Source organism: Silurus meridionalis, chromosome 17, assembly GCF_014805685.1.
Source record: "Silurus meridionalis isolate SWU-2019-XX chromosome 17, ASM1480568v1, whole genome shotgun sequence".
In the NCBI taxonomy this organism is placed as follows: domain Eukaryota; kingdom Metazoa; phylum Chordata; class Actinopteri; order Siluriformes; family Siluridae; genus Silurus; species Silurus meridionalis.
This window is the reverse complement of record NC_060900.1, coordinates 8,209,826-8,222,975: the sequence shown is the minus strand read 5'-3', so window position 1 is coordinate 8,222,975 and position 13,150 is coordinate 8,209,826. Positions and strand designations below refer to the sequence as shown.

The 13,150-nt window shown below is 39.1% G+C and overlaps 1 protein-coding gene across 1 annotated transcript in view; it reads right to left on the bottom strand.

The window, feature by feature from the left end:
• The window catches only part of cfap74 (cilia and flagella associated protein 74), a 58,846-nt gene extending 47,440 nt beyond the window's left edge, over positions 1-11,406 (bottom strand). The window contains 10 exon segments of the mRNA XM_046870910.1: positions 43-62; positions 65-144; positions 220-330; positions 536-709; positions 4,595-4,699; positions 4,789-4,887; positions 5,769-5,915; positions 5,989-6,076; positions 6,174-6,287; positions 10,701-11,406. Of these exon segments, the coding sequence (XP_046726866.1) occupies positions 43-62; positions 65-144; positions 220-330; positions 536-709; positions 4,595-4,699; positions 4,789-4,887; positions 5,769-5,915; positions 5,989-6,076; positions 6,174-6,243 (894 nt within the window). The 5' untranslated portion in view covers positions 6,244-6,287; positions 10,701-11,406.
• Positions 11,407-13,150: the final 1,744 nt, after the last annotated feature.

Here is a 13,150-nt window from a genome sequence, read left to right as displayed (position 1 = left end):
GGTAAAATTATAAGGGTTATATAATGAATTCCAGTCACATACCTGACTGGCTGCTATATTGCCTTCAGTGATTCTGCAGCTTCTGTCCTCCTCTTCATTAGCTCCTTCTTTATCTTTTCTCCTTCCTCCTCTTTTTCACGCATTCTTCAAGAAAGAAATAGATTAACGAACTGGGTAAGAATATACAACCACTGTGGCAAATGTGCACGCAGGTCGTACCTCTCGAGAGTCTGTTTAAGAAAGAATGCTGCTTTCTGTCGGCTTGCCTGGATCTGTTCCTTCTTCCTCATCTTAAGCTCCACTTGTTCTTGTAAGGTCTTTTTCTGCTCACTGACACAGAGCAAAAAAAAAAAAACTTTTTCTTAAATCAAGTCAATCTTGTTCAACATTTTATTGTAAGTAAAAATCTGGTTTTACTTTTTATAAATTTGCTTAAATTAAATGTGATGTATTTTTTCCTACATCTACTGTATGTTTCATCTATGTATCAAAATGGTACTTGGTACAGCAAAAAGTTAAATGTGCCACGGGGTACTTTTTGGCATGCAGTGCTTTCAGTTTGGCTCTCTTGTTGATGCTCTTCTCTATTTGGAGTCTTTGACTGTGTTTCTCCTGATGCAGAGCCCGCAATTTCTTCTCCTCATGTTCCACCTCCTGACGAAGACCTAAGTACTGACCAAGTTCTATCTCCACTTGGCAAAGCTCCAGTCTGGACAAAAAAATTAAACATTTATCTGCTTTTAGACACTATCAGTGACAGAACAATATTTTGAGAAAGTATATTGCACAAGAATCTACTTTTACATGACTGTCTCTCGGTCATGTATGTAACCCTGGTCAAAAACGCTTAAGGAAAGCTTTCCCATTGTCCACGCTCTGAATCACATATGTAATCAGTCCAATGGGTAGGCGTGACATCACCGGGGGGGTGACGTCAAGTCAAGTCAAGTCAAGTCAGGTTTATTTGTATAGCGCTTTTCACAACAGACATTGTCTCAAAGCAGCTTTACAGAAATCACCAGTTAAGGTGAATGGTGTGAACAGGAAGCTATAAAATCACATGCTACAGAGCTGACGCTAGCTTCGAAAGTGAAGAAAGCAATGCAGGGATGCCAGCAGTGTGGCATAGAGATACAGCGTCTCGGTCCCTCTGGGAAACAGTGTTACCTACGTAACCTAGAGACGTTCCCTTTCAGGAACTCCAGCTACGTCAAAACGCTTTGGGAACAAGTTTCCTCCAGACTGACCAATCCCTGCCTAGAGTGGAAGAGCACAGCTAGGCTGAAGCGTTGCCAATGTCAAGGAGCGAAGCTCTATAGGACAAGGCCTCAAAGACCGCCACACTTAGAGTAGAGTGAGCTCTGACCCGAAAGGCGCGGAGAACCAAAGGACAATCCACCTGCTGAGGGTCTCCTTGTTTGCAGGATGGAGGAATAATTTTCTAGGCGCATGTATTGAGCCGTTGGGCTTCCTGGCCTGAAGGGGAGGTAGTTAGAAAGCCCGGAGCACGACTGGTCATGGGACAACCGAGGGCACCTTGGAATATACCCCATATTGGGGTAAAGACAGCACTGAGAAAAGATCCCATTACTGAACCAACCTGACAATAAACTAGGACTAGCAGGTGGTACTCACACCATCCAGTAACCTTCTGTGGCCTCCAAGGCTCTGGCGGGGAATCAATAAGGTTCCAGAGGAAGCTCACAGGGAGGGCATTTGAGGAGGGCTACCAGGTAGCAACCACAGTATGCCTGGCCACCATAAGGCCACCAAGAGGAGACGAACTCTGCCCTGTCAAACTCTCTCCAAAACTCCCAGGAGCAGCGACAGGGGAAGAGGGTACAGGCCATGCCTGTACCATAGCATCCAGCCCTCCAGAGGCTGAATGAAGAAGGGAGGACTAGCGAGGACAAGTACGACAGATCCACTTACACTCTGCAACTTTTCCATATTACTCCACCACATGTGGGTGGGGTCCCTATTCTTCAGGCCTCAGCCTCAATGGGGCATTTGCTCCACGTTAAACTGCTCTGGGATGTGCTCTCCATGTGGAAAGCAGCTTATGTGGCAGGGTTAACACGCTGTCTACCTGTGGGTGCCGGGGTAGGGCGGGCACTGTAAACTGAAGTACACCATGCCCCCCACTGGCGACATCCCCAGTTAGTCCTGAACATCAGGACCAAACGAACCTCAGGGACTTCTTAATAGTACGTATCCTTGAGGTCTGTCTTAGGCCCACTTTGAGACATGACCTGCTTCAGGGTCGGCACCTCAAACCTAGGTCTGATTAGTGAGTGGTCGAGCGGACACAGATTTAATATAACCCAATCCTTCTTGGGATCCACGAAGCACCAGCTGTAGGACCCAGAATACCTGAGTAGCGGAGGACCCCATAAATGGCCTCCTTCCTTAAGAGAACTTTTCTTCTTGTTCCATAACCAGAGCCTGCCTGAGCCCCACTAGGGTGCTCCTGTTGAACCGGGTGGAGAACTATACTAGTTATTAAAGCCTCATATACAGTACACAGGACCCTTTGAAGCACATTCAGCAGGTTTCAGCCTTCCAGACAGTCTCTTAAAGGAAACAGTCTCTCCAGACTGATCTCGCGTTTTTGGATCAAATTTGTCAGGTAACAAACTGCCGAATATAGTGTTTAAAAACTGACGAAAATAGTGCTTACTCTTCATAGTCGCATTCTTTTTTTTCGTATATATTTTTTGGACATTAGCACATAATATAAGACAAAACACAAATAGAGCGCTTCCTAAACAAAGATAAGCTAGCGTCGTCTCCTTCACATGTGCTTTTATAGCTTCCTAGTCGTGACGTCACCCCGTTGGTCACGTCGCACCTTCCCATTGGACTGATTACACACGTGATTCAGCGTGTGGACAATGCGGAAGCGTTCCCAAGCATTTTGACGCAGCTCGAGTTCATGAAAGGGAACTTTAAATGACATCTCGGTCTGTTCTAATTTTTATTCAAAGGCAAGTTAATGAAAGGTTAGACACACTTAGACACAATTAGAGCAAAAAAAAAAAAAAGGTTATTTTATTAGTTATATATAAATGGACAGTGTGTGCTTAGGACTAATTAGCTAAATGACATGTCGAGGTGAATCTTGTGTAATGGGGAAAATGTTCTAAATTACTTCCATATGGATTTAAACTGTTCCCCAGGAGGCACATTTTTTTATTCTTTTTAGAACTAAAACATGTTTTTTTTATGAATTGGTTAATTTTTTAATGAAATAAAATAAAACAGAAATAGAACAACTTTTAAAAAAGAGATCTTTATCAGCCATAACACTGAAACAACTGACAGCTTATAACATTGATTATTTCATCCTAGCACCTATTAAGGGGTGGGATATATCAGAACAGTCTTTTCTCAAAGTTGATGTGTTTTAATCAAAGATCTAAGCTGAAATTTGACATAGGCCAAACTGTGATGACTATAAGATTATGCATCAGAGCATTGGTACCAACCACCAGTGACCAGTGAACCAGTGACATGGGCACCCAGTGCTTACTAATGTGTATAGAAATTAAAAACTAGTCCATCTGGTCCCACAGAAGAACTTCTGCAGCACAGATTGTTGCAAAAAGTTGGTATGTTGGTTTTACTTATCTTCTCTGTTCTGGCACCGAGGTGGTGGAATGAACTTCCCCTAGATGTCCGTACTGTCCCTGACTATCTTCAAACGACGACTGAAAACCTACCTCTTCCTGAAATACCTAAATTAGTACTTTCCAAGTTTGTAGAATTCGAGTTATATTTATATTAAGTTTGTAATCTTGCGTACCAGTGTAGATTTATTCATTACTAGAGACTCAAAGCACTTTTGTACGTCGCTCTGGATAAGGGCGTCTGCTAAATGCCACAAATGTAAATGTAATGTACCACCTACACTTCATGGCAACAATGTTCTGTCACCAGGGATCAGCTGCTAGCACCTTGATGCCAGATACCGCAGTTTATCTTTACACAGGGTCATTTTGAGTCTATACCTTGATGGATCAGAGCAGGTTTTTTTGCCACATGGGAAACCTACACTATATGGGGCAGGTGGTTTTAATGTTATGGCTGTTCTGTCTACATGTTTAATGTTAGTAAAGTTAAACACACTGATACAATTTATTTGACACGGATGAACTCAAAACATTTTCAGTTGACCTTGACAGAAAATGAGGGTGCCTCTTCCACTAGACAAATTATTACTATAAAGGGAAATAAGCAAAAAGGAAATACTGGGTTTCCAGAGTGTGTCAATGAGATAGATAGATCAGAGAGTTCAAAACACCTGCACAGATGTTCACAGCTAAATCCATTGGCTCATCATACATATTAACTGTATAAAATTAAATGTATACTGTATATATATAGCAGAGCTCCTAAAAAAGTGTAATAGCATTAAATATTTAGTTTTTTAGAATTTTCCATTACCCCATGTTTGCGGTTCCAGTATTAACAGCTTTGACATAAGATGTTTTAAATAATCTTCAACCAGCAAGTGTTACATCTGTCAACACCAGTGGACTTTTTTTTTAGCGACTTAGACATATAATTCTTAATATTGAGGTATAGGACTTACTCATGCTCTTGCAGGACCATGGCTAGATGAGCCTCCAGCTCCTCCTCTGCTTGAATTTCGGCACAAACACACTTGTGGCGGGCACGTAGGCGGAATACGGCTGCGCTACGGACAACAACACACACACACGGAGGTTGAAGTGACAACAGATACTTCTCCTTCCCACCTAGAATGTCAATACATTTGCATTTTACCTGTTCTCTGCCTGCTTCTCCCTTTCTATGTCAATTTCTAGGTGGTCTCTTTGTTTTTCCAGTTCAGTCACATGAAGGCGACAGACTTTCAGTTCCTCCCTGTTAAAAAGCATGAGGGGAAGCATGAAGGCTTGTTAGAGTTTGAAAATAAAAAAAGGCTCCAAGGCTTTAGTGGCAAAATGTGCCTTTCCAAATTAGCTTGAAAAGTATTTCTTTTAGCAGCAGTCACGAGGGAGCTGGAAAGTGATCACACCTCAGTGCACCACAGACAGCAACACATAGCGAATAGTGAGAAAAGAGACCTTTTTTTTCTCAAGATATAATATATTGTATATCAGTTGGATTAGATGAAACACGAATGTATGCAAGAGCCCAAATGGTTCTCTATTTAAATAATATAAAGAAAATATATAGGAAAGACGCTCCTTTTTTGCACTGCATGTAATACAAACGCAGTAAAAATGTAATCTTCCAGCTCTTAATGTGCAGCCATGTGGGAAAAAAATGGTGAGTGGCTCTTCCAAAACTACCTGAATAGGACATAGAGCTTGATAGAATAGTGAAGCCGAAGGGGGCAATTGTATTACAGAGGGCATCTGAATGTGCACAGCAGTGTGTATTTCATGTCAGAATGTTGCAGATTTATGACAGCATGTTTGTTCCACGCTGCTTTTCAAATACAATGTAACCTGTGAGTCGCTCCATCCGCCCACCTAACAGCTTCTCCACAGCTCAGGCTAAAGGCTAGAAACACATATGGAAAATACTTATGTTTTTTTTTCTGGCTGGAGAGATCGGTTTTAAATATATCCACCAATTAAAGTGTGAGGATTTCTTCTGTTAAATGCAGTGGAGAGAAATGATTCTGAGTTTCTGTTATGTTGTATCTATGTGCATGAGCAGATGTGTGCACATAGATGTGTGTTGTGTGTGTGTGTGTGTGTGTGTGTGTGTGTGTGTGTGTGTGTGTATAGAAAGACCTAGCCTTTATCACGTTAAGCTCCTTCTGTTTGTAAAAATGGTCCAGCTGGTCCAGGCCTCTTCTCAGCTTGAACATCCGAGTGCTGTCCATGTTACTCTCGTCCCTCTCATCGAGCTCCACATCTCCTGACTCGGTGCTTACATCCCTGTTGGAAAGACCAAATGTGATAAAGATCCCATCAGTGTTTTTACACAAAATATGGCGAATATTAGGCTTACCATTCAAGGTCATCTATGTCCATGGACCAATCAGCATGAAAGCCATCTTCATCCTGAAACACTGTCTCCCGTGTTCCACCTTCTTCTGCTGGAATGGGACACATTTTTAGATGTACATCACATAATTTCCTCTATTAATGATGATACCAAAATTGATTAACATGCATTAATGCATTAACATCTACCTTTTGTGTTTTCAGTCCAGTTGTTCTCTGGTGCTTCATGTTCAGAGATCTCAGATGCATTATCATCCATTGCAGTATGGACTGGACTCACCAAAAAAACCCTTTATAGTTGACCTGTAACATTATAATGCTTTATAACAATTTACCATCACCTTATACCACCATAACAAACAGCCACTAGCCACTTTAATAGGAATATTTGTGATGTCACACAATGATGTCACAGATGTGACAGTGTCATGTGACACTGACGTATCACATGACATCAGTGATAACACATTAAAACACTTCTTCACAGTTAAATAGATTAACCCACATATTAATGCATATACACATTAAACAAATCAAACACAGTACCTTGTTCCCGTTCCAGCTAGGTGCTTAATTATCCCATACTTTTCTTGAGAACTTTGTACGATTTCAGAGCATTTTAGCGACATTACTTTCCTTTTCCATGTGTGCGTCTCACTAACTAGTGGAGGCGGAGTTAAAGATCTATACCATATGGGGTCGGAGTTAAAGGACTATACCATATGGGGGCGGAAGAGACCAAACAAAATGGAGCTCAAAAGGATTACCTTATTCACCTTTTTCTTAGAGTTAGTTACACTCACTACTTTGTAGAATTAACCAATCATAGGACAGCATTGCATTAAATTGTTGAGCTGCAGAGACAGAGCTTCAGTTAATGTTCAACATCAGAATAAGGAGAAATGTAAGCTTTGACCATGGCATGGTTGTTGGTGACTGTTCTGAGTATTTCAGAAACACTACATTAGGCTACAGTTACTCAAATAACTTTTTACAAACTCATATTCCAAAAAGTTGGGACACGGTGTAAAATGTAAATAGAAACAGAATGCAGTGATTGGCAAATCTCATAAACCCATATTTTATTCACAATAGAACATGGAAAACATATCAAATGTTTAAATGTATGATTCTTTGAAACCTTTGCTGATATTATATACTGTAAATGGGTAAATATTCAACTGTTTTTCTTTTTCTATTTTTGTTATTCTAAAAATGGTGCACAATTTGAAGACACAGTTATTTACAGATCGATGTAGCAATGCCTATCTTTAACTCTCTAAGATCATCTAAGATCCTAGATCCAAGATTTTTCCGTAAAATGGTAAAATTTTTTCCCATCCACATCTGACCTCATCAACAGGGACTCGCCATCATCTCTGGTCTGCCTCCAAATCTCTAACATAAATATAAACCTTGCACTTTCATCTCATAACACAACACATAACACATTAACAAAACCAACATGGTCTACTATACTGCAACTCTGCATCTTGGACTTATTTGGAAATCTTGTTATTTGCACTGCCTCACTTTACATAACCTGCGCAAATTATACAGTTAATGTCTTTATCTTTATTTATTCATTTATTATTTCATTTTCCTATATTTTATAGTTTTTCATATTTTTATAGCACTTGCACACCATGACAAATTCCTTGTACATGCAGCCCATGATACTTGGCTTGACTATACCCCCCTGTCCTCTACATCTGCCTCTTTCAAACAAACTACCTGCATGTCTTCCCTCACCACATCCATAAACCCCCTCCTTGGTCTTCCTCTTTTCCTCCTTCCTGGTGGCTCCATCCTCAGCATTCTCCTACTGAAATACCCCATGTCCCTCCTCTGCACATGTCCAAACCATCTCAGTCTCGCCTCTCTTACCTTGTCTCCAAAACGTCCTACATGTGCTGTCCCACTAATAAACTTGTTTCTAATCCTGTCCATCCTTGTCAAGTCAAGTCAAGTTTATTTGTATAGCGCTTTTCACAACAGACATTGTCTCAAAGCAGCTTTACAGAAATCAATAGTTAAGGTGAATGGTGTGAATTTGTCCCTGATGAGCAGCCGTGGCGACTGTGGCAAGGAAAAACTCCGTTAGATGTAATGAGGAAGAAACCTTGAGAGGAACCAGACTCAAAAGGGGAACCCATCCTTATTTGGGTGACATCAAGAGTTTGATCATAAATCTTTCAACAATATAGAACACTGGAGTGTGAGAACTAACATGATTACTGGAGTATAAGATTATAAGTAATGTTCTTTCTGCAGTCTTATACAGTCTATATGGTTAGTAGCTCCTAGTTTTATGAGCTCAACATTTGTGATCATCACAGATCCAGCACTCCCAATAAAAACCTTAACATCTTCAGCACTGCTACCTCCAGCTCCACCTCCTGTCTTTTAAACCATACAACATAACAGAGTTAAACAGGGATAAACATTTTACAAAGTGTCCCTTTTTTTGGAATTGGGGTCGTACAAATATGGTATCTCAGATCATCAACACATCAGGCGCATAGTCTATAAAAGCAAAATGTTCTCCTATCAGACATAAACAGGAATATGAGGCTAGAGTGGGCACAGATTCCGCAAAAGTGGTCAGGGGAATACCCAGTTTCTGTGAGCCTGTGCCCACTGTAGCCTCAGATTTCTGTTCTGAAAAACTCAAACCAGTTTATTTGGCATGAACAACCATGGCCAGTGAGATCACTTTTTTCCCAATTCTGATGTTTGATGTAAAAATCAACTTAAGCTTTTGACCTGATTTAATGCATTGTGCTGCTGCCACATGATAGGCTGATGGAATATTGTATTAATGAGGAAGTGTATAGATGTTTCTCTTACAGTTTGTTCCTAAACAGTTGTTTAATAGAGACAGCAATCACATTCAGGGGAGGATTAGGGGTTGGTTTTAGAGGATTGGTCAATATATACTGTATCACAGGATGTGTCTGATGTCTGATATTGTATGTACTACAGGTAGACATAACAATTTTGTTGATGTCAGTCCTTTTCATTTTTTTCATTTTTATCATGTTACCCTATACCATCATTCTAGGTTTTTGTAATAATAATATCAACTCTATAAAAAAAACACCTTTGAAGAACACACCTATGTTTCCTAAATATGTGGTGCCAGTTTGTGTGCCATTGTGTTTTGTGTCAAGGTCTTTTATACCACTCTTACAAGAATGGAGACAATATATGTAGGTTTTTCTTCCAAAACCTTTATTTTTTTTATTAACCAAAGATTTCATTTTCAAATTGACCTAGATTCATAAAGTCATGTTCATTCCTATTTATAAGAATATTACAGCAGATTTTTGAGAATTGTTGATAATGGTTAGATTTACATTTGAATCTATCCTGGAGAACATATTTGTATCAAGTGCTAATTAATTGTATAGATAGTGTTCTTTATTTAAAAGAATTAAATCTGTAATACTCCCCTTTTACTGTAGTAATGGAACTTAACATTTTCTCAATACCCATTTCTATTGCTTATTGTAAAAATTAAACCAGGCATTTATGTTTTTAGAACACATTAATCTCAAGATAGCGAGAAGAAACAAGATGTTTTTGATGAAATAACAATATGTTGTACAAGACGCTTTTCTGATAATAATGAGATGTTTTTCCTCATATTTGCTTTTCTTGTTATAACAACAATTTCTAACAGTAAGAAGGTGTTTTCTAATAGGAAGAAGATACAAGATGTAAAAACAAGATGTTAATCCCACAAAAACATGATGTTTTTCTTATAATAATGAAACGTTTTTCCTGAAGTAACAAGTTTTTTTTTAATTGAAATCTCTGAAATAAACCAACCTTTATAAACAAGATATTTGTATCTTGTAAAAAAGGAGATATTTTTCTTATAATAATGAGACGTCTTTAATAACACAAATTTTTTTTCCTTATAACAAAGTCATTTTAAAGATTAACAAATGCTGATGAGGTGTTTGGATTTACAAATGTATTTTTTTACATGTACTATATAGACAAAAGTATTGGGACACCTGACCGTCTCCAGCCACATGTGGGTTTTCCCCGAAGTTTAATCGAATATTTTTGGATGCGGTAACATTCACAGTGTCACTGTGTTTACTGTTTTTGACAGTCACTGTGTCTACTGTCTCCTTGTCTCAAGTTGTCCTTGTTTGATTGCACTAAATGTTGCACATGTGCACTTTTTGATGTTAGCTTAAAGTTTTGTGTCTTTCCATGTTCCTTTTGTTAATTCATGTTGTCTGTTGTAGCACCTTAGTCCTGGGGAAACGTTGTTTTGTTACACTGTGTACTGCACTGTATATGGTTGGAATGACAATAAAGACTACTTGAACAGGAAATGGGAACTAAATGTGGAATGGGATGTTCAAAAAGCACATACGATCTTATGGTCAGGTGTCTGCAAACTTTTGTCTATATATCCCAGTAAAAAAATGAAAATTTGCAATATTTTTTCCTAGAGCTGTCTCTTTACTGAACTCTGCCCCTCATTGATCCTACAGCCCTTCATACACTGCTACTTTTGGACTTTTGTTTCAAAGTCCATTGATACAGTGCAGAACAGGCTACATTAGCTAGCTACTGTAGATCAACTTCAACCAGGAGTATTGTACCTAACTTCCTTTAACTAGAAAGTGAACTAACCTATTGTTAGCCCAGAATCTGCAGTGTTTATCAACATTTTACAAGTTTTTTCCTTACCAACTTGGAGACAGCGCACCTCTCGCCCTTCAGCTGTATTCTGTTGAGCACCAGCGCCTGTTTGCTGCGTTTCCATGGACACCGCTGGCTCGATTCCAAATGGAGTTCCGGATGTAGGGCGCCTATGTAAGGAAATGTAAAGCCATTTGGAATCCAGCCGTCAGTTGTTCAGCAGGCAAACCAAATCAGTTGGATCCTGGGGAGCTTTGTACGGAAGTCCTAATATTTAATTTATTGTTTTCTCGTGATCTCGACATAACAAAAGTTGTTTACTCGTTATCACGAGTCCATTTTCTCTTGATCTTGACCTAACATTGTTTTTCTTATGATTAAATAATTTAGTTTTTTCTGTGTATTCGGCATAAGAGCATGTTCTAAATGCAGCCTCATGAATAATAACCTTGTGGCAGCAGGCGCGTGGACATGGTTCTTATCCATGGTGCTGAGATGATGCTTCCTCTAGAACATGCTCCTGTGCCTAATACACAGAAAAGTCATTACTGATCACGAGGAATGTTCAAGATGCTGTAACATGTAGAAAACATGGACGAGCCCTGCTGCCACTTTAAATGCGTGACGCTGCCACTAAAACATGCTCTTCTGTCTAATACACACACAAAAAAGAGTACTAATTACGAGGAAACGATGTTTGTTAGGTCAAAAATCACGACAAAACAGCCTTTAAAATAAAAAATATATTAAAATGCATGGCCTCTAATATGTATAAAAAAATAAAAATAAGTGGAAAAGGGGAAAATTTGTCTTATGTGGTTTTAGATTTTATTTTTTTCTATAATTAAATAGGATAAAAGCTGGGAATATGTTCAGACAGTCCTGAACAAAAGAACAGATTTATATCTCCTCTGCATCTCTTAAGGCAAAACATGGATTACACCAGCTCATAAGATTTTAGATTCTTGTGTAATGGGCCATAGGATGTTTTGTATTGTGTGTGTGTGTGTGTGTGTGTGTGTGTGTGTGTGTGTGTTGGGAGGTCCATGTGTATTATTGGTCACATTTAAGCAAGGAAATGCTTGAAAATAGTCAGTTTCTGTGCCAAAATGCACACACAGAGAAGATGAGTGTAGACGGGTGGGTATAGTATGGTGGGTGAGTATAGACAAATTCATTTACTTTATCAGATTTAAACGAAACAGCATGCAAATCGACATCCTCCGTCTATCATTGTGTCGATAAGAATCTGTTTCTCATCAGCAGAAATTCACGGAAAGTAAAAAAGCTCTGAATACGCCGATTACAAATTTTTCAACGTCCTTCAAATGCTGCTGGTTTTCTGGGAGCATGTGCACATTTATGTGAACCAGCTTTTGCGTGACAGCCCAGAGCACGTCGTTCAACTAAAGAATTGGTACCGTATTTCAAATTATGCCATGCTGACAAAGGTTTGTGTGATGTGCTGAGGGCAGGAGACAACGTTCTTCATTCAAAAACACTTACTCTATTCCCTTGAGGCCTGAAATGTAGAAACCAGGGCAGATAGGAATACACAAGGAAACACAGGCTGCGTCTCAAACCTCCAAAGAGTTGCGATGACACAGATACTTCAAGCAGTAGCTGCTAGCTCCCTTACTCACTGCTGGGCAAATAGGTGAAAAGCCCAGCATAAACCAGTCGTGCTTTGGATTGATTTTTTTTTCCATCTATAGTTTGTTTGTGAGGCCAGACAAGAAATGACTAGAGTCAAGAAAGTATTATTTTAACTTTAATATTATTATTATTATTATAAGTAGTAGTAGTAATAGTATTGGTAGTAGTGGTAGTAAATTATTATTGTTGCTGTTATTGTTTAGTTGTTGATAGAAATTGTAATTTTGTAAATCATTGGACTGTAAGCTGCTTTTGACTTGAAAATCTGCTTCCTGGACATGATCCCTCTCAGCCGTCACGATGATTTATAACAGCGATTTGCTTTTAAAATGATTAATGGCTTGCTTGCTTGTTTTGTACGATTACGCTTTCAGAACAATATCAGTTATCCACAATCCACTAAAGTAATTTCTTGTTCTTGTTCTTTTTTTTTTTTTGCAGGTTGCAGGATTTGGGTTGCACTTAAAAAAGCTTTAGATAAAAGGGCAAACAGTTGTAGAGGAAAGTATAGAGAATAAGTTCAGATAGCCTCAAACATCCAGATCAACAAAATCTGGTCAGGTTACCATCAGTTTATCGAATCAGATAAAACCACAAAAAACATATAGTAAGCAGCAACAGTTTATGCATGTTGGTGTTTAGTAGATACAGTACAGACCAAAAGTTTGGACACACCTTCTCATTCAAAGAGTTTTTTTTATTTTCATGACTATGAAAATTGTAGAGTCACACTGAAGGCATCAAGGGCTATTTGACCAAGGAGAGTGATGGGGTGCTGCGCCAGATGACCTGGCCTCCACAGTCACCGGACCTGAACCCAATCGAGATGGTTTAGGGGTGAG